General features: G+C 46.5%; 3 protein-coding genes across 4 annotated transcripts in view; 2 read left to right on the forward strand and 1 right to left on the reverse strand.

The window, feature by feature from the left end:
• Positions 1-2,111, reverse strand: part of ppm1e (protein phosphatase, Mg2+/Mn2+ dependent, 1E) — a gene marked incomplete at both ends in the record, with an annotated part of 46,338 nt that extends 44,227 nt beyond the window's left edge. Inside the window, one exon of the mRNA XM_079738178.1 lies at positions 1,930-2,111. Coding sequence (XP_079594304.1) covers positions 1,930-2,111 — 182 coding nt within the window. The remainder of the gene's footprint in view (positions 1-1,929) is intronic.
• A 3,667-nt stretch (positions 2,112-5,778) lies between these two features.
• smg8 (SMG8 nonsense mediated mRNA decay factor) lies at positions 5,779-10,383 on the forward strand. Of its 2 annotated transcripts, XM_079738715.1 has the most exons (5): positions 5,779-6,785; positions 6,894-7,332; positions 7,479-7,624; positions 7,913-8,827; positions 9,070-10,383. In XM_079738715.1, the coding sequence occupies exons 1-5, from the start codon at positions 5,826-5,828 to the stop codon at positions 9,295-9,297; spliced, it is 2,688 nt and encodes an 895-aa protein (XP_079594841.1). In that variant the 5' UTR covers positions 5,779-5,825; the 3' UTR covers positions 9,298-10,383. The 2 variants fall into 2 exon arrangements, with proteins under 2 accessions (XP_079594841.1, XP_079594840.1); XM_079738714.1 differs by having other exon boundaries at positions 5,779-7,332.
• Positions 10,191-22,095, forward strand: LOC307077329 (protein yippee-like 2). Its single transcript, XM_079738716.1, has 5 exons — positions 10,191-10,320; positions 13,528-13,711; positions 16,048-16,091; positions 20,063-20,171; positions 20,789-22,095. Exons 2-5 carry the CDS (start codon positions 13,604-13,606, stop codon positions 20,876-20,878), a joined length of 351 nt encoding a protein of 116 aa, XP_079594842.1. The 5' UTR covers positions 10,191-10,320; positions 13,528-13,603; the 3' UTR covers positions 20,879-22,095.
• The last annotated feature ends 1,521 nt before the right edge of the window (positions 22,096-23,616 follow it).

Consider the following 23,616-nt stretch of genomic DNA (forward strand, 5'->3'; position numbering starts at 1 on the left):
TCCTGTATACATGAGGAGATATCTGCCTCTCTCCGTCACCACCAGCTGTAGTCCGCATTCACCCTATCCATCCCTCATCGCAGCCAGTCTGCCATTCCAGTCCAGAACATGGCACCTATCCATTTATGAGTAACAGCAAACGATTCTCATCCTTCCCCATCCACCTCTCCACCTCCACCTCCACACACTGTACCGTCAAATTCCTCTTCATCCTAGTCGCTTCATTCTCTTGGAGGAATAAAAAATGTTATGCAGTTCTATAAATATATTTTATTGTGTGTGTACGTGTGTGTGTGGGGGGGGGGTGGCTGTGTGAGAGTGTTTTTACATTTATCTTTGCTAACAGACTAGATTGTGTGGTGTTTAACATAGATATATGTCGAGGTGTTGGTTCTCCAATATGAACCATGTGAAATCCCTAATGATCGAGACACGATGTTCCTTTACTCGAGGCTACAGCTCGCACTCGTCGTGTCGACGGAACAGGGTATCCTTATGGGGGCAGAACGCTTACGTCACACTATAAATTGAATTCTCACGATTCTTCGTTTCCCTGCACCGGGGGTGTCACGCCTACGTACTCCACTCCGTGAGTTGCACACTCCCCTAAGCCCACCGCGCTGTACGGAGCAAACGGAGCGACTTTATACCGCTGCCATCGCGGCTAATATAGCCCTACAGTAGGTCTCCTGCAGGAGTGTGATGCGGTCCATCATGATTCACGAAGAGCGGGTTAGTCTCTCCCCCACTCCCCGTGGGGACTTCCCGTAGGACTGGTGTAGCCTAGATGTGCACTGTGGCCTTGTAATTCAATTCATTCCACTTTACGTTTAAGGTATGTTTAATTGCCTATAGACCCTAAAACATACAGGCGTCCGATCGTTTCGGACGCCTGTATGTATCCCCCCCTTCAGTCGTCCGTTGTGACTGTTATCCGTGCAGATCGAGTTATAAATGATGCATGCTGCGGCTCATTGTCGTTAATAATTCGTCTCCGAGTGCGCCGCAGATGGCTCTCCTTTTTCCGACTCGGCGCACCGCACGACTTTCGGCTAAAGCTATTAGTGTGGGAATTCGTGCCAATATCCACATAACCAATTAAATGACTGGGCTGATCCCAGCGCATGTACCTGTAGGGGTAAAGCCCCTCGGTACAGTCTGGTGGAAGGAACAACGCGGTCTATTTGAAGACCGTGCAGGAAGCGATACCCCGGGATGACAGACCCCAGCGATGGCTCCCTACTCAGGCGTCAATGAGAGCAGTGACGTCCTCACGGAGAGACCGGGAGAGTTTCTCTAATGGGAGTTTGTTTAATGGGCCACTCGACCTGAGCAATGACGAGCATCGTTATGGAAGATGGTTCTATACAACATGGTACTAACTCCAACGAGAGGGTATACCCTCCACCAGTGTCTTCATGTCTCCTCTTCCTCTTTTTTCCCCCTTTTTTTATACGCAACACGGCATTGGTTTTTACATTTGTGTGGGGACCTATACATCAGGACATTTCCGGTGTCATGATGCATGAGGACACTTCTAAGGCTGTATTGTAGCTGCCAGTATCTTCAGATCCCTAATGGGGTCCGATTATATTCTTCTACTCTGGGTCTATAAACACTAGAAGAGAGTCCTGGTCGTTCAGCCGAGGCCTAATTAAAATATGAATTATCCATGGTAACTTTAATTGAACATCCAACAGAATTAAAACATTCCCTCTCTCTCTCGCTCTCTCTCTCTCTCTCTCTCTCTCTCTCTCTCTCTCTCTCTCTCTCTCTCTCTCTCTCTCTCTCTCTCTCTCTCTCTCTCTCTCTCTCTCTCTCTCTCACACACCTGATAACGAAAAGTAGCCATGTTTTTTAAAATGAACACCATTCAACTCACGAAAGCCGTCGCCTCCATGTGTAAAAGAAAAAAAGGAGCCACTCAACTATTTGTAGAGATGTTGCAGACACAGGTCGAGGCACTCCCCCTCCACCTCCTCATCGGAGACTAGGTCCGTCACGGGGCGCATCGGCGGCGGGTCGCTCTCCCGGAGAGGTGGCCTCATCTCCCGGAGGAAGAGCTCCAGGAACCTCCGGAAGGTTTTTTCTTCTGCTGCAGACCCGGCCATCTCTTCTCATTCCCGGACACACAGGAGAACAAGCCCGCCAAACACAGGACTACTGGAGTACTTCAGGTCGCGAGCTGCTGGACGCTTTTCCCGCTCGGCCCCGGGTGTGTGTGAGCGCGCGCGCAAACATAGAACGCTCGGTCACTCATAGAAGGGCGGGTGGGCGGTTTGCCGGTGACGGAGGCTAGAGAAAAAATAGCCTCCTTTAGGTGCTACACTCGTGAACGCGCACGTACATAGGCGAGCGACAGACGATTGGCTGACGTCTCGAGCGCCGGGTGACTGAACGCAGTGGGTTGGAACAGCACCCGGGGCGCGTCTGATTGTATAAATGTACGGAGGAGGAGATCATTTGTATGTAAAGCAACATACACATATGCGTTCCCCTCTAGAATAATCGTTCTTAAGTACATCTCAAAATGAATCTCAAGTGAACAGCATGAGCTGGTGGCTATTTCTGCCTGCAAAATTGTATAGGCCTATGTCTCGGTAGCTTCTAGGCCTATACTCCCATAAGAAACAAACAAACGACTGTCTTCATGTAGTGCACTTAGTTGAAATGACCGTAAAAGCATATCTGAAATAATTGTATAAACTAGAATATAGCATTTATAATTACATAAGTGGGCATAAATTTGTGTGTGTTATGGAGAGAGTTTTCATTAACACACAGTGTAGGGATATGCCTATTGTATCAGTCCTGAGTGAAGGATCAGCAGGACATGTTTTCTTCATGTTATTGAATGCACCCTTACGTAGCCAATAAAGCACTTTGCAACAGATATAAGCAAGTTCATCATCTAATACAATGGCAAGATTAGAAAACAAAAACCGTAAACAAATGGAGGCCTTATACATTTCAGAGGAACTGTTATAAAGCACTTTTGCACAACCAAAAATCGTCATATATCCCAATTTTTTTTTCTTGCAATTTATCTTTCTTGCAATTGTACTGGACTGGATTCCCCCTAGGAATCAGCAGAAAAAATTCATATATATATAACATGAGGAGGAACGTTCACCATTTCTCTACCTATACAATGCAGGCCTATATCATCTTTAACAACAACAAAAATAATATTCAAGTCAGAAATATTTATAATATTTATTCTATATAGCCTTAAAATGACATTTGAGGCGTCAACCCTAGGAATGTCGTCCACCTTAAAGGGGTGATGTCATGCTTTCGGACCTCTCCTTTGCTTTGTGCCGCCTTTATGGTGGAACATGGTGGGCTTCTCAGCTAAACTGTTGGAATATTGGTATAGAAAGAAACACATCCGCAGGGAGGGGCAGGCTCCTTTCTTTTGTTCTCCATCAATACCTCAGTTGACCCAGGTTGACCGGCAAACACCCAGACAGACATCCCTCTGTAGTCAATGACATCAGTCTATTTCTCAGTTCACTTAGATAATAAGTAGAAGTAAGGTTAACTTAAAGTATACAAGAATATAAGGTAAATAGTGTTACAATGGAGCCCAAAGTTAAACACTGTATTGAGATCTCCAGGCCTCCCCTTGCCTGCATTCCGAAGGCCATAAATGGCCCCTGCAGAGACATCTGCTACCCCCTGTGGTTTCTCCTGTTTTATGGCTTAAGAACGTTTATTCTGTAGGCTTCAATTTAGACGTTCAATTAACTAATCCATACCCCGGATTAAATCAGACACTACCAGCTATATGATAATGATGATGTATATGCCACAGACACATAAAGTGGCATTGTTAACTAGTGCATATTTTAATGTTTAAATTAATATTGCTTTCACAGGGCTCATCTCTTTAACACATGTGGTAAGTCATGGTGATTTAAGATCAGGTTAATAAACAAGGCGATGAATGGATTTAAATCAAAGGCCTCACTTCATATAACTGTAATGCATAATATGTAACTTCATGTAACTATGATGTTTAATATTTAACCCTTTTGTACACAATTCTGATGTTGTTACTCTGTGCAGTGATCAATAAAGCCTTGATCATTCAACCCTAGTCCTTCTTAGCCTCTTGTATTTATTAGAGTATTAGACCGTGGGTTTTATCCACGACACCTTCAAAACAGCTCGGAGGTTCGGAAGCTCTTACGTGTCTTTACGTAAATCTTCCCTTCCGAAATAAGAGTGTTCAGGAAAAGCCCCTCAGAAGTTTGTAGGCTATTACGTAAAACCAAAAAAACTGAATGTTCGCGGACTATAGACTTCATAACAACAAGTATGGTTGCCTGCAGGTACCCCTGCGCTTTTTTTGCTGAATCAGATGAATCAGTTGCTGCTTGCGATGGTTGAACATAAGCGAGGATTGATCAGGTAATGTTTATAATTGTAAGCTATAATGTATCGTAAAGCAAATGTTAGAATGTCAAGTTCGCCTCTTGGTGCTTGCTGCAAGTTCACTTTAACTCAGAGTGAAAACTCAGACCCAACAGAGTGTCCTCCAAAACTCCGGGAAACTCTGAGTGTTTTGAAGGCGGCATTAACCGTTATATGAAGTATGTTTACATGTTTTACGTCCGCTAAACTAGAAAATCTGGTGTGTTCCAGATGCCTTGGACACCAGCCTTCTGAGTTGCAAGTGGGGAAACTCCCAGCTTTCTTGCGGGATTTCACGGAGGCACGCCCCCTTTTGCTCAGTCCCTCTCGGAATTCTGAGAGTATACCGAGTTCAGTGAGACAAACAAAGACAAAAGCGACTGCGCCCGTCGTAAAGAGATTTATTTTTCTTTGTATTTGTACCACGTTGGCAATTTTAATGTCGATTTTAAACGCTCTTACACACTTGATTACATTGCTACTTTAATCCGGTCACCAATGAATGCATTGCACGGACTTGCTGTGCGTGCAATACAATGTAAAGTTGTGTTGTTTGTTTTCGAGCTGGTTTGCTAAAGAGACTTATGTAGCTAACAATTAACATCGACTAGCCAATTTCATGACACAATCACAAAGGCAAATGGGAACGCTATAAGCGCTCCGAGACCGAAAATGACGTCACAATTGCAACTCGGAAGGCTGGCGTCCGAGGATTCAGGAACACACGATTATCACCAGGACCATGAACGCGCATTTATCACCAGGACCATGAACGCAACTTTATCACCAGGACCATGAACGCGCCTTTAAGGTGTGTTCCAGATGCCTCGGACACCAGCATTCCTAAGTGCGTGAAACAGCTCGTGCAGTGGGTGGTGCTACGATCGACCAATCGCAACATAGTGGGCGTGCTGACCATTCACAGCAGACTGAGCCACCTGGAGAAATGAACTGTGTGATAGTAATAAGCCTTATTTCTAGCCTTATTTCCTAAAAAATCATGATATGGGATCTTTAACCTATTTAACCCAACATATTATGCCACCACTCCTGGTGGTATAATATGTCACCTTTAAGCAACTTTTGCTATTTGGCCAACGTTTGTCAGTGACAGGGCTGGAGAAAAAACATGTTCTCAGCTCTCCTCTGCCTCATTGAAAAAGTTGATGTGGTTTTGGGGTTTCAAAATATCCCCAATAAATGTAATATTAAATTTTCGTCCTGTTTTCCAAAATCACTACATTTAGCCCTGGGATTCAGAAGAACATCAAGCCGGACTATTAATTTATATTAGGAACTATTCAGGGATAGACTGTTGTACACGGACATTTTTAGAGGACGGACCCGGAAAAAGTGTCGGTGTGCGCTGTGTTTCTATGTTTTGAGTTCAGGTGGTGTAGGCCAAAATGGCATTTTCTATTGGTATTGAAGCACTCGTACAGTCCGTGATATTAGAGGACACATTATATAAAGACGAAGGTCTCTGTGTACTCGGTATATTCGGTAAAAGCGCGATGCAAACGGGGGTCCTTAAAGAGTCCCTGATAAACACGCTAGCAGACAAACACATCTTCTCTCTGTTCGGAGGAGTCGAGGAGAATAACTCGGAGAACGGAAGCCTCATCCAGGCTGTCTACAGCCAGGAGAACCGGGTGTTGTATCTGGTGCTCACTTCAGTCTATGACAACCGACAACTCCTCCGTGCGTGCGAGACTCTCAGCATGGAGATCGGGCACTCCGACGCCCAGGACCTCTGGAAGGGCATGGATAAACAGCACTGTCTGCACCTCCTCTACCTGTTCTCCCTCTGCCATGTCCTCATCCTGGTTCAGCCCAACTGCGCCTTCGACGTCACTTATGACCGGCTGTTCCGCGCCCTGGACGCTCTGCGGCAGAAGGTCCTCCCGCTGATCCGGGCCGCTGTCAAAGACACCCAGGTCTCCAAGGAGTGGAAGCTCAACTGTCGCCCTTGCCCCCCTCGGCTGCTGTTTGTGTTTCAGATTAACGGAGCGTTAAAAGTGCCGACGGGAACTGATTCGGCAGGAACCTCAGACAAGCCCAAAAAACACTCTCCGAGGAGGCGGCTTCAGCACGCCTTGGAGGACCAAATTTATCGCATTTTCCGCAAAAGCCGGGTCCTCACTAATCAGAGCAGCAACTGTTTGTTCAGCGTACCCGCCAACCAAGCGTTTGTGTACGTGGTCCCGGGGCCAGCTGAAGACCCGTTGGGTGCGTTGCTTGGACACCTGCGGTCCAGCTGCGCCCTGCGAGAACAAGATTCAAACTCCTCACTGACGGGACCCAGACGGTACCAACAGATCCGTCGGTTGGCCAGAATGCCCCACACTAATGTCGACTACAGCGGGGTAAGTGGGCAGCTGGTGGACTGCAGTTTGAAAGATTTCCTCTGGCAGCACATAGATCTAGTATTAACTAAAAAAGGTTTTGACGACAGTGTTGGACGCAACCCACAGCCTTCGCACTTTGAGCTCCCGACCTACGCCAAGTGGGTCCAGGTGGCGTGCAAACTGCACCAGGTTCTCATACACAACACAGAGGAGGACAGCGCAGACTTTGCTCTCAAAGTGCAAAGCCAGCTGAAGGTTCTGGAAGGCTTCCTCGATGCGGATGCAAAGTTCTCTGAGAACCGCTGCCAGAAAGCCCTGCCGCTGGCCCACAGCGCCTACCAGTCGAACCTGCCGCACAACTACACGACCACGGTCCACAAGAACCAACTGGCCCAGGCACTGCGCGTCTACAGCCAACACGCCCGGGGCGTTGCGTTCCAGCGCTACGCCCTGCAGCTCCACGAGGACTGCTACAAGTTCTGGAGCAACGGGCACCAGCTGTGTGAAGAGCGAAGTCTCACGGACCAACATTGTGTTCACAAGTTCCACCTGCTGCCACAGCCAGGTGAACACCCTCACAGCCGTTTCGTTCTTGGTTTCGAAATACATTTCAAGACCGTTCATTCAACTCGGTTTCTTGCGCTAAAGACGACAACGCCACGTTTTAAGCCCCATCTTTTCATTCAACAAGGTGATCTGATGTGTTTGCAGGTGAGAAGCCCGACATGGACCACAACCCCCCGGTCCTCCACCACAACAGCCGGGGGCGCTCCACCAGCGCCTGCAACTGTGGCCGGAAGCAAGCCCCCCGCGAGGACCCCTTTGACATCCAGTCCGCCAACTATGACTTCTTCCTGGTCAGTGCACGTCCCTCTGTGGTTAACTTTTTATGCATTCCTGGACCTCCATATTGTTCCCTTGATCCCATTTAATTTGAGATCTCCATCACACACCAACAAGGGGATATGATCCAATATTTAGCTTTAAACACCACTACATATTTGAGCTCAAGGCCTGATTTGGAAACGGAAAAGTAATCAATGAGTTGGAAATAATGACGACCCATTAGTGTGAGAGCGCTCTGTGGTTAAAGTGAAAGGGAAGAGGAAAGGCCAATAAAGTGACGGCTCCACACTGCATTTCAGATGGTGGAGGACAAGTGCTGCGCCAAGCTGGAGCGGGTGGATTTCCCCGTCTTTGAGCCCAGCACGCCGGACGCCGCGCCGGCCCCCGCCTGCGCGGAGGCGCCGGGCCCCTTGTCGGACGGCTCCGCGCCCAGCCCCGGGGAGGAGCCGAAGGAGCCGCAGCCGGCGCCGGCCGCCTCCGGCAGCGCGGCCCACAGCCACACCCCCGTGGACTGCACCGGCCTGAGCCTGGCGCTCAGCCTGGGGCAGTCCACGGACAGCATGGGGCCGTACGGGGAGCCGGACGGCAGCGACGTCTCCACCAAGAGGCCCAGCCTGGTGGACCGGCAGCCCTCCACCGTGGAGTACCTCCCGGGGATGCTGCACACGGGCTGCCCCAAGGGGCTCCTCCCCAAGTTCTCCAGCTGGTCCCTGGTCAAGCTGGGGCCGGCCAAGTCGTACAACTGCCACACGGGCCTGGAGCAGCCGGGCTTCCTCCCCGGCTCCTCCTTCCTGCTGCCGTGGGACCTGGTGATTCGTTCCCGGAGCTCCGAAGAGGACGCCGGGTCGGCCGAGCCGCTCGACGGCGGCGGGGCGTCGTGGCCCGCCCCCAACAAGTCCCTGGTGGGGAGGCGCGGCTGCACGGGGCCCCTGGGCAGGGGCCGGCGGCGGGACGACGTGGCCAGGGCCTTCGTTGGCTTTGAGTACGAGGACGGCAGGGGTCGCCGGTTCCTCAGCTCGGGGCCCGACAAGATCGTGAAGGTACTGGGGCCCGGGGGCGCCAAGGAGCCGGCCAGCCGGGTTCTCAACACAGACATGCCCCTCTACGTTCCCTCGCCCGCCCAGGGGCGGGGCCTCAAGCCTCATTACGCCCAGCTGATGCGCCTTTACATCTTGGTCCCCGACGCGCCCCTAGAGATCACTCTGAACCCACAGGTAAGATGGCTGGGCCCGCCCTCGGGGCCTGGGGCGGTCTGCCGCGATCGCTCTCTGATCCCGCCCTAATACTGTAAGGACATCTGAATATAGGTCATGTTTTAACGTTCCCCGCTCAGAATAGTCCAGTTCTTTGCACGACTTTTATCATGCACGATGTCCAATTGATCCCGTGTCTTTCACCAGGGACAATAGGCAAGTGAACAACAACAACCTTATATTGTCGTCCGTCCCCTCCCCAGGTCCAGCCCGGCGCCCCCCCGTGTCCCGTCTTCCACCCCGAGAGGACAGAGCTGGTGGTGCCGGCGGACGGCCTGTGGGTGCTGCGCTTCCCCTTCTCCTACCAGACGGAGCGGGGGCCCTGCTACCCGCCCAAGGAGAACCAGCCCCTCTCCGCCTACAAGGTGCTGCGGGGGATCCTGCGGGCCGCCACCGTCAGTCCTCCTCCTCCCCAGCTCCTCAACTGCTGAGGCCCCCCCCCCCCCCCCCCATCGTCCCTTCTATGCCTTCAATCACGATAGCGAGTCTCTTTTTTGGTCTGTTTTTGCATCTCAAATCATGCTGTGAAAGCGGATCATGAACTACACGGCAGCCGGAAGGCCACTCTATCCAAATGTATCATGAACAAGTTTATCACTTGTGGACGTCACCGATTTTCACAGTCAGCTGTGGGTATGAGCAAATATATATTACATCTTTGGTCAACAATCCTGTTTTTAGATGTTTCTATTTCAAGAAAGTGTTTTCTTTAGTGTTGCAAGTTCTATGGTAACTGCGCAATTACAGCGATAGTGCCGTGCAGGGCCTCGACAATGTAAAACATGTTGGCCACCAGGTGGGGATATTGTTATTGAAATGGTCAAAGGGAGAGGAGAAGAGATTAATATCCAGATTAGGGGTTTGGTAACAACCATCTGGCTCTATTGTACCTAGATCCTCAGCTACAGTTATATTTCTTTGTCTTCAACAATACTGATATTCTTCGTGAAATTATATTTCCATGATTATATCGAGCTAAATTTTGTAAACAAATTAATGCTAAATATAAAAGTTACGTTAACTAGTAAGAAAACATTCAGTTACCGATTTGGTCATTCAAATGATAAAACCATTCCAAAGGTTTCGATCCCTTTCTTGATTGACCGAAAATAAAGTCATTTTGCGTTAAATTCATGGGGAACTGTGATTGGCCCGTTTTTTCCAACTCTTTCTAAGATTCTGGAACACAGGGATGTTGCTATGCCGTATATCAATTCTGATTGGCTACGAATAACTGCCACTCAACAGCCGTGACGATGAACCGTAACAACATCAACTTGGTACTCTGTTGTGCAGAATTTCCCATTGACGTCTGCAGATTCATATCGATTCCTAAAGTTAACAGTTAAGAAGTAACGTGGCAAGCTGCATGGAGGATTTCAACAGCGGAATAAAGAGTACTTTTGCAAGCAAGGCGAAACTGTTGGAACGTGTTTTGTCTTTCTAAATATAAGGTAATTATCTCGTGCCAATCACCTTTTTTTGTTGTTTTTCTATTTCTACCATTAACACGACTAGCGTGGATTGTTGACCTCGTAGACGAGCTTTATACAACAAGGCTCGACACGGAGCGTCATCCTCACTGTGGGGATGTCAGAGGGTCTGATGGTTGAAGACCCATGCTTTGGGGAGCATCATGGCGCTTCAGGCTCTTGGAGCTCTCTGAACCTCGTCTCGCTGGAGATGTTGTGACATCACAAGCAGGTCTGTTGCATGGCGATGTGGCTGCTGAGCGGACAAAAGTATGATGGAAGTCGTAATGAAGATCAAATTCATGTTTTTATTTGCAAGGTAGTAGGTCTAATGATACTGATAATGATGATTACACTAATTCATTTAGCCTACATTTTTCAATGTACATATTAATGCAGAAATTGACATATAATAATTTGCAAGTGTCTTTAGGTAACGGTCTCTGATAACGTACAAACCTTTTTACTCCAACAGATATGATGGTGTTATTAAGTGTAGTAAGGAATTGTACAGCTGTGTTTTGCCAATACCACCAAATGCAAACATCCATTCCTGGTTGTAGCCCTGAAGGGTGTACCTGGCTTTAGGTAGTGGTTTAAAACATAACAACCCCCACACTGTCTTGCTGCAGTTTGTAAATAAATTCCTAGCTGCAGAATTGGAAATGCTGAGGATTTCCAATCCACTGTTGTGATAATATGTGACCTGTTTATTGTGTTTTTTATGAACATATAAAGGGTTATTGTTGTTTCTTTCAAAGAGTCAGAGGAAAACACTAACCATTCCCACCAGCCAGTCTATGCTGACTGAGTGCTTCGGAATGATTATTAGCGGATTGGGATTCAAGAAACCCTAGATAGTCCGCTTGTTTGCACAGAAGCTTGCTCGTCAAGCTTCTGTGATGGCACCCATCTGTATAGTTGAAACAGTCTTTTTGAGGCAAAAAGTAAACATTATAATGTAACACCCTTAATTCATACTTAATTTCCAAATGTTGTGAACAAAACCGGGGAAGAACAGAACCAAAAAGTTCAAGACACATTTCTAACCATTTTTTTTTGTTTTTACAGCCTTTATAATATTTTATTGAAACAATAATCTCCAATGTTGCCCACATAGTAAGCATTATGGACCACATAATACAATCTACCAGTGTCCGCATGGCGATTTATGTTTGCAACCCCAGTTCAAACCCAATGGAAACAATGATGAACAAAACCCCCAAATAAATCGACTTTGATTGTCGGTTTTATTCCCAGTCATGGTTGGCAGCTGTACAGAAGTAGAAGTCAGTTGAAAAGGTCACATCATCTCCAAGGGTCAGGGGTACAGACTTCATTTCCCAGAGTAAACACCACTTTATCCAGAGCAAATGCATTATTTTCTCTTATCGCAAATAGATACTTTGACTTTCTTTAGCTTGTTGGAAGAGACAGAACCAAGTGAGAGACATATCTCTCTAAAATACTCTATGGTGATTTGGTAATTAATCCGTAATTATGACTATTGTGGTTTGAACAATCGCCTTACGGTGATAAATTAAATACCTAATGAATGACCATTTAACATTCCACTTATTGATCAGAAGTACACCTCAAGTGCTGATAATATTGTTTTGGTTGCCTGATGGCGCCTTCTAGCCATGCTTGGCTCGTTAAAGACCGCCAGGGAACAATCAAGTGTGTGTGTATGTGTGTTTGTGCGTGGGTGGGTGTGTGGGAATGGTTTGAGATTATTACTATTGGCCTCTAGCCGGGGAAAGGTTATTTTTGGCTAAGCATATTTGTGTGTTGTGTGAGTGCATGTGTGCGCAAGACGGTCCGTGGTATTTCATTGTCCCGGTGGGAAATTTCTTGAGCTCTGCTTCTGAACAATGACATAATACATACCGTACACTATTATCTGCATACATACATGCATTCATTTTTGGAGTATTACAGAGACAGCCATGGCTCTAACATTCAGCCATTGGTGTGACATAGGTAGGAAAGGTTGACGTTTGTTTTTGCTCAACTTGGATCGAGAAAACAAGGCTTTATCATTTGCCTCTGTCTTCACAAATATAGAACACATTTATGAAATAATTGTCAGTCATTGAGTTATTTTCTTTTTCACTTATAAGTGGAGGAGATCAAAAGGGTCTGAAAGCATGGGTTACAGAATCTGGGACGGGGAAGAATTTCTTAAACTAAATCGTCTGACCTGCAGTACCTGCAATAATGCTTTGATTACGGGTCAGTTCACAGACATCAACACAAACACACACACACACACACACACGCACACAGCTACTCACAGAATTATTTTTCTCTGTTCAGTGTCAGTTAGCACATTTGACCCTTGCCCTCTCATCTGCCCCATAATGTTCTAACCTCAGCACTCCCTTTCACAGTATGACCCCCACTCCACCCCTGTCCCACCCATCTCAATTGTGCCTCTAGCTAGACCCCTGAGTCAGCAAGTTGTCCCAGTGTCCAGGCTGGGGGGAAGTGAAGCAGTGTTTTACTGGTGAACATTCTGGCAGCAGCAGCAGCCACCTGTCCTCTGCCACCGACCACAGCCAGGTCTCGCTGGCTGCAGCACACTACCCAGTTAAGTGTCTGCCGTGTTCCTAGGGACTGAATCGGTGGTAGTGTTAACGTTGTCGACCTAAGGCTTTAATTGCCTCTCAAGAAAATAGATTTCTTGAATAAAAAAATGAACCATACTCACCGTGTTTTGATGGTGCATCTTTATGGTTTATGTTAGCCTTTCCCCTGCATTACCCCGCTGTGGTCGCTTCGCAATCAATGGTTGACCAATATGCATTCACACGGAGACGGACACGGTGTGGATTTGTATGCTTTGTCGATATGACAGCCAGCTCAGGGGGAGTCTGAGTTGAACTCTTGGGTGTGGAGCCAGCCTCTAGTTAAGCTGTGACAGAGAGAGGAGAGCTACTTCCTCACTAGCTACGCCAGCCTCCTCTCACCAGGTGCCCCACATGGTACACTATACTTAATACCCATAATGCAACATAAGAGTAGTGGACACCAGATGCACACCTTTTACTGCACTTTATCCCATGATGCATGTTGCAGTTTTATTTTGTAATTCCTAATTGAATTGATTCATCCATTAGTGGTTGTCCGGCACGTACTGTTTTCCACAAGTGATCACATTTGAAAGCAGCTCTTCTGTCACTCCAGGTGTGTACCTCCCCCTCACCCTTCCAGCCACCTTTGGGTCGACCTCCGGCTGGCCTCCCTCCACGGTTCCACTGGGATGACACGTTCGAAAACCTTCCAGGCGTACCTGCCCAGCTGCCACCGCACCTACAGCTGTATCCACTGCCGCGCGCACCTGGCCAACCACGATGAACTCATATCCAAGGTATTGACCTCCCCACATGGCTGGTGGCTCTTCTAAGGCTCCACAGTGATTCCCCCAAGCGGAGCAGTCACTGGGCCGTCTCAGTGTTCCCGCCAGGATGTGGTCGTTATGTGTACAAGACGGAACGCTCCAGACGGGAGTTATGAGTGTCACAGTAGAAAGATCAGGACAGTAGAGGTAAACATTTAAGAAAATGAAACGTCAAACAAAGAAATTGAACGACTTTACATAGATTCACGTCTCTGTTGTCTGTATGTATTTATGTATCCCCTTAAAGAAGAATAATCTTTAGTAATTTAATGAATGCTATTTGTTAGTACTTTGATATCTTATCATAATAATTGTAACGACTACTAAGCTCAGCCTGGTGCCACAGTTTGTTTTACTTTCCCTCAGATGACTCATTCTAAAATTAAAGGCTAAAATGGGTGTACGCTACGATGTCGTCCAAGAATGACAAGCTTACGTCATGCCTGCAGTTCACAAAAATATACTCCTACACACTTCCAATGCAGTAACAAGTGATTGTGTATAAATAGGCTAGGCCGTTAGAGGACGCACCAGGAGCAGGTTTGTCTGATGAAGGCCATCTGAGGAGCTTTTACAAACTTTTAAATGTGGTTGTTTGGGAATGGAACTCCAAGCAGACCTCTCTCCTCTCTCATAATAAAGAATGGCTGTAAACTACATCCTCCACGAAGGGATTGCGAGTATAACCATGTTAGCAGTATTCCTGGCCACAGCGGTTGAGAAATGAACACACTATGGTGATTTATCATTCAATAGGTCAATAGCATCCCCCCCCCCCCCCCCTCCACTGGAAGGCTGTCTTCTCAAGCCTCTTGTGAAGATCAAGGGAGCAATCTGTATTTTTGATGGAAACACGTCCTGCACACAGGGAAGCTGAATCTGTGCAAAGGTCACATCATATCAGGGCCAGACGAGAGGCCAGAGGACGTATGGGTGGGGAAGGAGGCCGAGAACATGTCCAGGCGTGGCTCTAGCCTCAGCGGTCTGCTGGCGCCCTGTATAGCGCTGCTTCAGGGACCCTGTTAGCTGTTCTTCACCACGCGGCCACCGGCCGTTTGCCAAGGCTCTGCTGTGGCAGTTAAAGCAAGTCAGAGACGTGTGCACTGCATAACATGGCTATGGTTAGGTGGTTGAATTATAGATATATTAAATTCATCTGACGCTATTATAATGTGAACAAGGGGGGACTTCATTGCAGTGGGCGTGCTGTATGTGTGTGTGTGTGTGTCTGTGTGTTTGTGTGCATGTGTGCGTGTGTATGTGTGTGTGTGTGTGTTTATGTGTGTGTCTGTGTGTGTGTGTGTGTGTGTGCGTGTGTGTGTACGTGTATGTGTGTGTGTGTGCGCGCGCGTGCATGTATGTAGTGGAAATAAGATCTCTACCTTAGTGAAAGCATCTGGTGATCATTGTGTTGTAGCCGACCACACACACACACACACACACACACACACTCACACACACACACACACACTCACAAACACATATATATGCAGAAATGGACCCAGAACTCCTTTACAAAACAAAGGCCGTGGCTTTGTTTTGTGATTAGGAGAAAGGTCCCATAAAGGTCTTACTTCCTGCCCTTATCTTCATGGTTTCCCCTCCAACAGAGAGTGTTTTGGTTACCAAAAATGTAACAAAGTCCATCATCAATAAGGTTGATGTTGATAAATACTCAGTTCATTTTCTGGCTCTAGATATTTAGATGGTTTACTTTTAGGGAGGTCGAAAAACAGCCAAGGTTCTGAGATCAGACGAAAATAATTCATCCTGTCCTCAATGGAGGCATTGACAGTCAAAAAGGTTCAGTGGCAAAGTGTTTTATCTTAAAACATCAAGTAAAACCTTTCCACGCAACAAGTTCCTGGTTTTTGTGTTGATATTACGTGCATGTTTTTTGCGGGTCATTGTTGTACATAACTGTAGACTTGTGAGTTGTTGTTGTGTCTGTGCCTACTTTATGTTTGTTCACTGCTATTGAAGATGGAAATGACTGGGGATTACATTGCATTATGACTTGGGATGTTGTAAGTGTAAACTGCGTAACACAGAGGTTGTGACTAGGTCTGACTTTTAGTCGTGTCCAGAATAATCGTCTTTCCACAAACGGCCAGTTCTCGTCTGACACGGCAAGCCTACTGTTGCCCAAAATACAATAATCTGAGCTTCCACATCAATATACAGAGGCATGGGAGGTCTGTGGTGGTTCTTTTTTGGGGAATGTCTTGGTATGATGTTTAGTTTGAGGTCCACAGTAACACATGAACTCTACTGAACACTTGTCTCTGGGTTTGTCTTTCTCTCAGTCATTCCAAGGCAGTCAAGGCAGAGCATACCTCTTCAATGCCGTGTAAGTGTTCCTCTTTATCTCACCCTCACCCTACGCTTGATATCTGTATTATTAATTATTATTCAATAGTTGAAACAGTCTGCCGATGTCAAACCAAATAGGTTCCAGTAGGCTGCAGCCTGGACGGTCACACTGATGACTGCACTTGAATCCCTCTGCCACTTCACTTTTGCACCCATAGTGTATTGTAGTACAGTTCAGTATAGTGTAGTGTAGTATAGTGTTGTTTAGTTTAGTACAGTATAGTATAGTTTAGTGTAGTGTAGTATAGTGTTGTTTAGTTTAGTATAGTATAGTTTAGTGTAGTGTAGTATAGTGTTGTTTAGTTTAGTATAGTATAGTTTAGTGTAGTGTAGTATAGTTTAGTTTAGAATAGTTTAGTATAGTGTAGTATAGTGTTGTTTAGTTTAGCACAGTATAGTTTAGTGTAGTGTAGTATAGTTTAGAATAGTTTAGTATAGTGTAGTATAGTGTAGTATAGTTTAGTGTAGTATAGTGCACTGTAGTATAGTCTAGTGTAGTGTAGTATAGTGCAGTATAATGTAGTATAGTGTAGTATAATATCGTGTAGTATAGTGTAGTTTAGTAAACTGTAGTATAAATGCCCATTTGCTCCTCTTGCAGGTGATGCTGAATGTATATTTGTAGTGGGTTACATGGCTAATAAAGCGTTTCTGAAGATGATAACATGTCAGTATTAAACTTAATACTGTATTAATGTTAAGAAGAATATTATATCCGTTGTTGTACTTTAATATCAATATAAATAGATCATGTGACCTCTCAAGGCAGGTGAAATGCCCTATATGACAGTATTATTACCAACAGTGTCCTGTGATCAGAGGGCCCCATGCAGCCCCCTGCTTACGCTCTCCTGGTGTCTCTCTCCTTGTGTCTCTCTCTCACTCCTGGTGTCTCTCTCTCTCCTGGTGTCTCTCTCTCCTGGTGTCTCTCTCTCCTGGTGTCTCTCTCTCTCCTGGTGGCTCTCTCTCTTCCGGGTGGCTCTCTCTCTTCCTGGTGTCTCTCTCTCTCCTGGTGTCTCTCTCTCCTGGTGTCTCTCTCTCCTGGTGTCTCTCTCTCTCCTGGTGGCTCTCTCTCTTCCTGGTGGCTCTCTCTCTTCCTGGTGGCTCTCTCTTCCTGGTTGCTCTCTCTCTTCCTGGTGGCTCTCTCTCTCTCTCTCCTTGTGTGTCTCTCTCTCCTGGTGTCTCTCTCTCTCCTGGTGTCTCTCTCTCTTCCTGGTGTCTCTCTTCCTGGTGGCTCTCTCTCTTCCTGGTGTCGCTCTCTCTTCCTGGTGTCTCTCTTCCTGGTGTCGCTCTCTCTTCCTGGTGTCTCTCTCTCCTGGTGTCTCTCTCTCTTCCTGGTGTCTCTCTTCCTGGTGTCGCTCTCTCTCTCCTGGTGGCTCTCTCTCTTCCTGGTGGCTCTCTCTCTTCCTGGTGTCTCTCTCTCTCTCCTTGTGTCTCTCTCTCTCTCCTGGTGTCTCTCTCTCTTCCTGGTGTCTCTCTCTCTTCCTGGTGGCTCTCTCTCTTCCTGGTGTCTCTCTCTCTTCCTGGTGTCTCTCTCTCTCTCCTGGTGTCTCTCTCTCTCCTGGTGTCTCTCTCTCTTCCTGGTGGCTCTCTCTCTTCCTGGTGGCTCTCTCTCTTCCTGGTGTCTCTCTCTCTCTCCTTGTGTCTCTCTCTCTCTCCTGGTGTCTCTCTCTCTCCTGGTGTCTCTCTCTCCTGGTGTCTCTCTCTCCTGGTGTCTCTCTCTCTCCTTGTGTCTCTCTCTCTTCCTGGTTGCTCTCTCTCTTCCTGGTGTCTCTCTCTCTCTCCTTGTGTCTCTCTCTCTTCCTGGTTGCTATCTCTCTTCCTGGTGTCTCTCTCTCTCTCCTTGTGGCTCTCTCTCTTCCTGGTGTCTCTCTCTCTTCCTGGTGTCTCTCTCTCTCTCCTTGTGTCTCTCTCTCTCTCCTGGTGTCTCTCTCTCTCTCCTCGTGTCTCTCTCTCTTCCTGGTGGCTCTCTCTCTTCCTGGTGTCTCTCTCTCTCTCCTTGTGTCTCTCTCTCTCCTGGTGTCTCTCTCTCTTCCTGGTGGCTCTCTCTCTTCCTGGTGGCTCTCTCTCTTCCTGGTGTCTCTCTCTCTCTCCTTGTGTCTCTCTCTCTCTCCTGGTGTCTCTCTCTCTTCCTGGTGGCTCTCTCTCTTCCTGGTGGCTATCTCTCTTCCTGGTGTCTCTCTCTCTCTCCTTGTGTCTCTCTCTCTCCTGGTGTCTCTCTCTCTTCCTGGTGGCTCTCTCTCTTCCTGGTGGCTCTCTCTCTTCCTGGTGTCTCTCTCTCTCTCCTTGTGTCTCTCTCTCTCTCCTGGTGTCTCTCTCTCTTCCTGGTGGCTCTCTCTCTTCCTGGTGGCTCTCTCTCTTCCTGGTGTCTCTCTCTCTCTCCTTGTGTCTCTCTCTCTCTCCTGGTGTCTCTCTCTCTCCTGGTGTCTCTCTCTCTTCCTGGTGGCTCTCTCTCTTCCTGGTGGCTCTCTCTCTTCCTGGTGGCTCTCTCTCTCCTGGTGTCTCTCTCTCCTGGTGTCTCTCTCTCCTGGTGTCTCTCTCTCTCCTTGTGTCTCTCTCTCTTCCTGGTTGCTCTCTCTCTTCCTGGTGTCTCTCTCTCTCTCCTTGTGTCTCTCTCTCTCTCCTGGTGTCTCTCTCTCTTCCTGGTGGCTCTCTCTCTTCCTGGTGGCTCTCTCTCTTCCTGGTGTCTCTCTCTCTCTCCTTGTGTCTCTCTCTCTCTCCTGGTGTCTCTCTCTCTTCCTGGTGGCTCTCTCTCTTCCTGGTGGCTATCTCTCTTCCTGGTGTCTCTCTCTCTCTCCTTGTGTCTCTCTCTCTCCTGGTGTCTCTCTCTCTTCCTGGTGGCTCTCTCTCTTCCTGGTGGCTCTCTCTCTTCCTGGTGTCTCTCTCTCTCTCCTTGTGGCTCTCTCTCTTCCTGGTGGCTCTCTCTCTTCCTGGTGTCTCTCTCTCTCTCCTTGTGTCTCTCTCTCTCTCCTGGTGTCTCTCTCTCTCCTGGTGTCTCTCTCTCTTCCTGGTGGCTCTCTCTCTTCCTGGTGGCTCTCTCTCTTCCTGGTGGCTCTCTCTCTCCTGGTGTCTCTCTCTCCTGGTGTCTCTCTCTCCTGGTGTCTCTCTCTCTCCTTGTGTCTCTCTCTCTTCCTGGTTGCTCTCTCTCTTCCTGGTGTCTCTCTCTCTCTCCTTGTGGCTCTCTCTCTTCCTGGTGTCTCTCTCTCTCCTTGTGTCTCTCTCTCTCTCCTTGTGTCTCTCTCTCTTCCTGGTGTCTCTCTCTCTCTCCTTGTGTCTCTCTCTCTCCTGGTGTCTCTCTCTCTTCCTGGTGTCTCTCTCTCTCTCCTTGTGTCTCTCTCTCTCTCCTGGTGTCTCTCTCTCTTCCTGGTGGCTCTCTCTCTTCCTGGTGGCTCTCTCTCTTCCTGGTGTCTCTCTCTCTCTCCTTGTGTCTCTCTCTCTCTCCTGGTGTCTCTCTCTCTCTCCTGGTGTCTCTCTCTCTTCCTGGTGGCTCTCTCTCTTCCTGGTGGCTCTCTCTCTCCTGGTGTCTCTCTCTCCTGGTGTCTCTCTCTCCTGGTGTCTCTCTCTCTCCTTGTGTCTCTCTCTCTTCCTGGTGGCTCTCTCTCTTCCTGGTGTCTCTCTCTCTCCTTGTGTCTCTCTCTCTCTCCTTGTGTCTCTCTCTCTTCCTGGTTGCTCTCTCTCTTCCTGGTGTCTCTCTCTCTCTCCTTGTGGCTCTCTCTCTTCCTGGTGGCTCTCTCTCTTCCTGGTGTCTCTCTCTCTCTCCTTGTGTCTCTCTCTCTCTCCTGGTGTCTCTCTCTCTCCTTGTGTCTCTCTCTCTCTCCTGGTGTCTCTCTCTCTTCCTGGTGGCTCTCTCTCTCCTTGTGTCTCTCTCTCTCTCCTTGTGGCTCTCTCTCTTCCTGGTGGCTCTCTCTCTTCCTGGTGGCTCTCTCTCTTCCTGGTGGCTCTCCCTAGTGTCAACGTGGGCTGTGGCCCTGCAGAAGAGCGTCTGCTGCTGACCGGACTGCACGCCGTGGCAGACATCTTCTGTGAGAGCTGCAAGACCACCCTCGGCTGGAAATACGTGAGTTTCAATTGGTTATCAGGATTCTGGTTTAGGCACTTAGACACGGCGTCAACAAGCCCCAACATCCAACTATAGAATACTGGCTAGAGTCGGCCGATACCAAATCGACATGTTCACTAAGAACACAGACAAAGCCACAGCTGTAACACAGGGCCCACTGGCCTGATGGTGGAGTGGGGTGGAGCCGGTCCTTGTTTGGGACAGTGGGCAAGGCACCTCTATGCTATGCGCTAAAATAAATTATAAACTCACTTTCCTGCTCAGAAATGTAGGAATTGGCCTAATCTGAAATCAATTGTTGATTTCAATCGATGCTGTGACTGTTGGTACAGTGATAATGCCCCAATGATAATTAGTTTCCTCTGAGACGTATCGGAGGGGGAGCCATTAGGATTAGCAATCTATGTGAATTGACCATACTTCTTACCAGTTTAAAATCATATCAATGCAACTTAGTAGTGGGTGTGAAATGTGAAATTGCTTATGACACACTGGCTTCAAAGGGAGTCTCATGAAATGCATCAGCTTCAACCAAGTACTTAACATGCAATGTGTTTGTTGCATTCCTGAAAGGCGTATCTTTTTAGCGCACATCTTTCTGTTTTCCTCTGCAGGAGCATGCATTTGAAAGCAGTCAGAAATACAAGGAGGGAAAATTCATCATAGAGCTTGCCCACATGATCAAGGACAACGGCTGGGAGTGAGTGGAGTGTGTCCACAGGGCAGAGATGTGGTTTGAGCAGACGGCCTGATTGGCTTACAGGGGCTTGTTCCAGGTGAGGTCACCAGTGGCAACGCTGACATGCAGCATTAAGAGACTACACTTGACCTTTGACTAAAGGTTGTCGCGTGCGTGTGTGTTGTGTGTTGTGTGTTTGCTGGTGAGTTTGGGGGATGGACTTGTGATTTAAACAAGCACATGATGAATGTAGTGGGGACGTTATCCTCATAGTCGTCTTCATGGGGGAGAATAATAAGCATCCATTTAGTAGTTTGACTTCAAGTTGACTTTGGACTAAGCCCAGACATGTTATACAACTAAAGGGGCTGTGCCCTTTAACCTTATGACTGAGTATCTGATCCATGTGATGTCACACATCAATAGTCAATGTTTCATTGAAGCATTGCCCATAGCCATAGTTGATTTCGACTATGGCAATGGCCAAAACCCTTGTAACATAGATAGATGATCTTTATTGTCATTGTACAAGACAACGACATTTTGTTCGAGCCATCCTCCAGCTGCACAGTGATACTAGGGGGATAGCTCCGAGCCGCTGAGACTGTGCGCACCGCCATCTTGAAAACCTCCATTTTCTCCATATCAGCATCTGTTCTAAAGAAAGTATATATGCTACAGTCCTCTGGAACTGTTGGATGCGTAAGGATTTTTTTGGTACATTGTATTATGCTATTTATTCAAACATGTGTTCTAAGTTATTCTCGTATTGTTTATAAGGTGTTATATAACGAAACCGTTTCTGACTCTTTAGTCAGTATTTGTTTTGAGTTATGTGTTTTTATCCAGCATTCAAGTGTAGCGATCAGAAAAGTAATCTGAGCTGTTGTTTTCTTCCTTATGTTTGTAGTAAATCATAGACATGCTCATTGAGGAATTGAGTTGAGCTCAGGTTTGCTTACATCAGGGCTGTACAATGTCTTTGAATTCATTACAAGGCCAATCAAAAAACGTTACTTGACACATGACCCTAAACTTATTACGATTTTGAATCTGTCAACACTGTTTGATTTTAAAGCAAAAAGAAAAGAAAAAAAATATGCAAAAGGAGTATCTTATAATCCTATTTTCTCTGATGAAACATCAACATTAACATTAGCAACATTAGTACAAATGGTTAATTCGTGGTACTTAATTAGGATGGACGTTTGTGACTACCATGTATCTTGTGGTTCAAGCTCTTGGTTTCCCGACTCTCTCTCTCTGTTTGTATTTCTGCCCATGCATGTTTTTAGCTTGGTTCTTTCATGTTTTTATTTGATATTAGTTGCTATCTATTGTTTCACCGACGGATGTATACCAAATGTACCCTGTTCAACCCGATCACTTTAGCGTTGTAGCGTTGAGAGGAAACCACAGAATGTAACTGAGATGATGAGCTATCCTCCTCTGAGATCAGAGGAGCTCTGTTCTGTGTGGACCAAAGACTGTTAAGGACAAGTTTACCAAATGGTGAACCTCATTCATAAAGTTCACCATTCAAAGTAAAGGATTGTGGTTTTCCCTCAGTTCATTTGGAAAGCAGGCCTTTCTGTGTGTGGTATTGATATTTGAGATGTATGTTCATTTTATATAGCCATATTCAGTGTTCTATTTATTGATTCAGATTCAGTTCATGTTTGGAGATTGTTGCATATGAGCTACTGTCTGTACTGAGCCTTGCTCATTAGATAGTTTTCCTACTTTTTTTATACTTTGAGAACAATATATTTATTGAGATTTTAAACATAATTTGCAAAGAATTGAGATGACAATATTACAGAAAATAAAGATGTGTATTTCGTTGAACAAACATTCGTTTAACAGTGTGTTTCATGTGTGTCCCCCGCATTGTGGTGCAGTTTTCAAGTCCATTAAGACAAGCCGCTGGTTCAGATCACATGACAGCTGCTTCTTGTGATTTAAAATTCTTGTTCATTTATTTTAACATATGTTCCAGTATAGGGTCATTTCAATATAGCTCCTCTGTTCTTAATAATTACCAAAACAAAATAAATATCAAAACCATGCATCCGAAAAGATCATTGAAAAAGATTGATGGACAATGCCAATAAGCCAGGCTCCACATTCTGAATGCAGCATTCAACCATTCTACCCAGTGGTACATGCTTTGGGATCCGAACCCAGGATGTCCAGTCCATCGTACCTTAAAACAGATGATAGATCATTACCCCGACCCCCTGGTGGCTCTTTGGGTCGCCAGCTCATGTTTCCTGGGGCTGCATGAGGAAGGCAAGGCTTTGGGGTTGTCATGTGTGTACACTAAGTGTGTACAAAACTCCTTAGGGTGAAACAAATTACACCGTTCCACCCACCCGCTTATTTGACCCCCGCTGTCAATTTATATCAAATGTCATTCTTCTGTATCTCTAGTGATGCGGTCTTCATACATTCATATCACAATTAAAGATTCACACATCCAATGTGTCAAAGATTCTTCAATCATCTCTAAACATAAATATATATAGATAAATACATTTGTATATATATATATATATATATATACACAGTATATATATATAAAATATATTAGGTAAATATCTATATAATAAATATAATTTAACATTTATTTTGGGGCTTGTTTACAATAGTGGACACGTTAAAGTTAATACGTCAGCATGCCAATATGTGTTTATATTCAGATTTGAGGTGAAACTGTTTGTGTTTCTCCTTGCCTGCCTAGCTGTGTGTGGATCTGTTTTT

This window comes from Pollachius pollachius (genome assembly GCF_949987615.1).
Source record: "Pollachius pollachius genome assembly, chromosome: 6".
Lineage (NCBI taxonomy): Eukaryota > Metazoa > Chordata > Actinopteri > Gadiformes > Gadidae > Pollachius > Pollachius pollachius.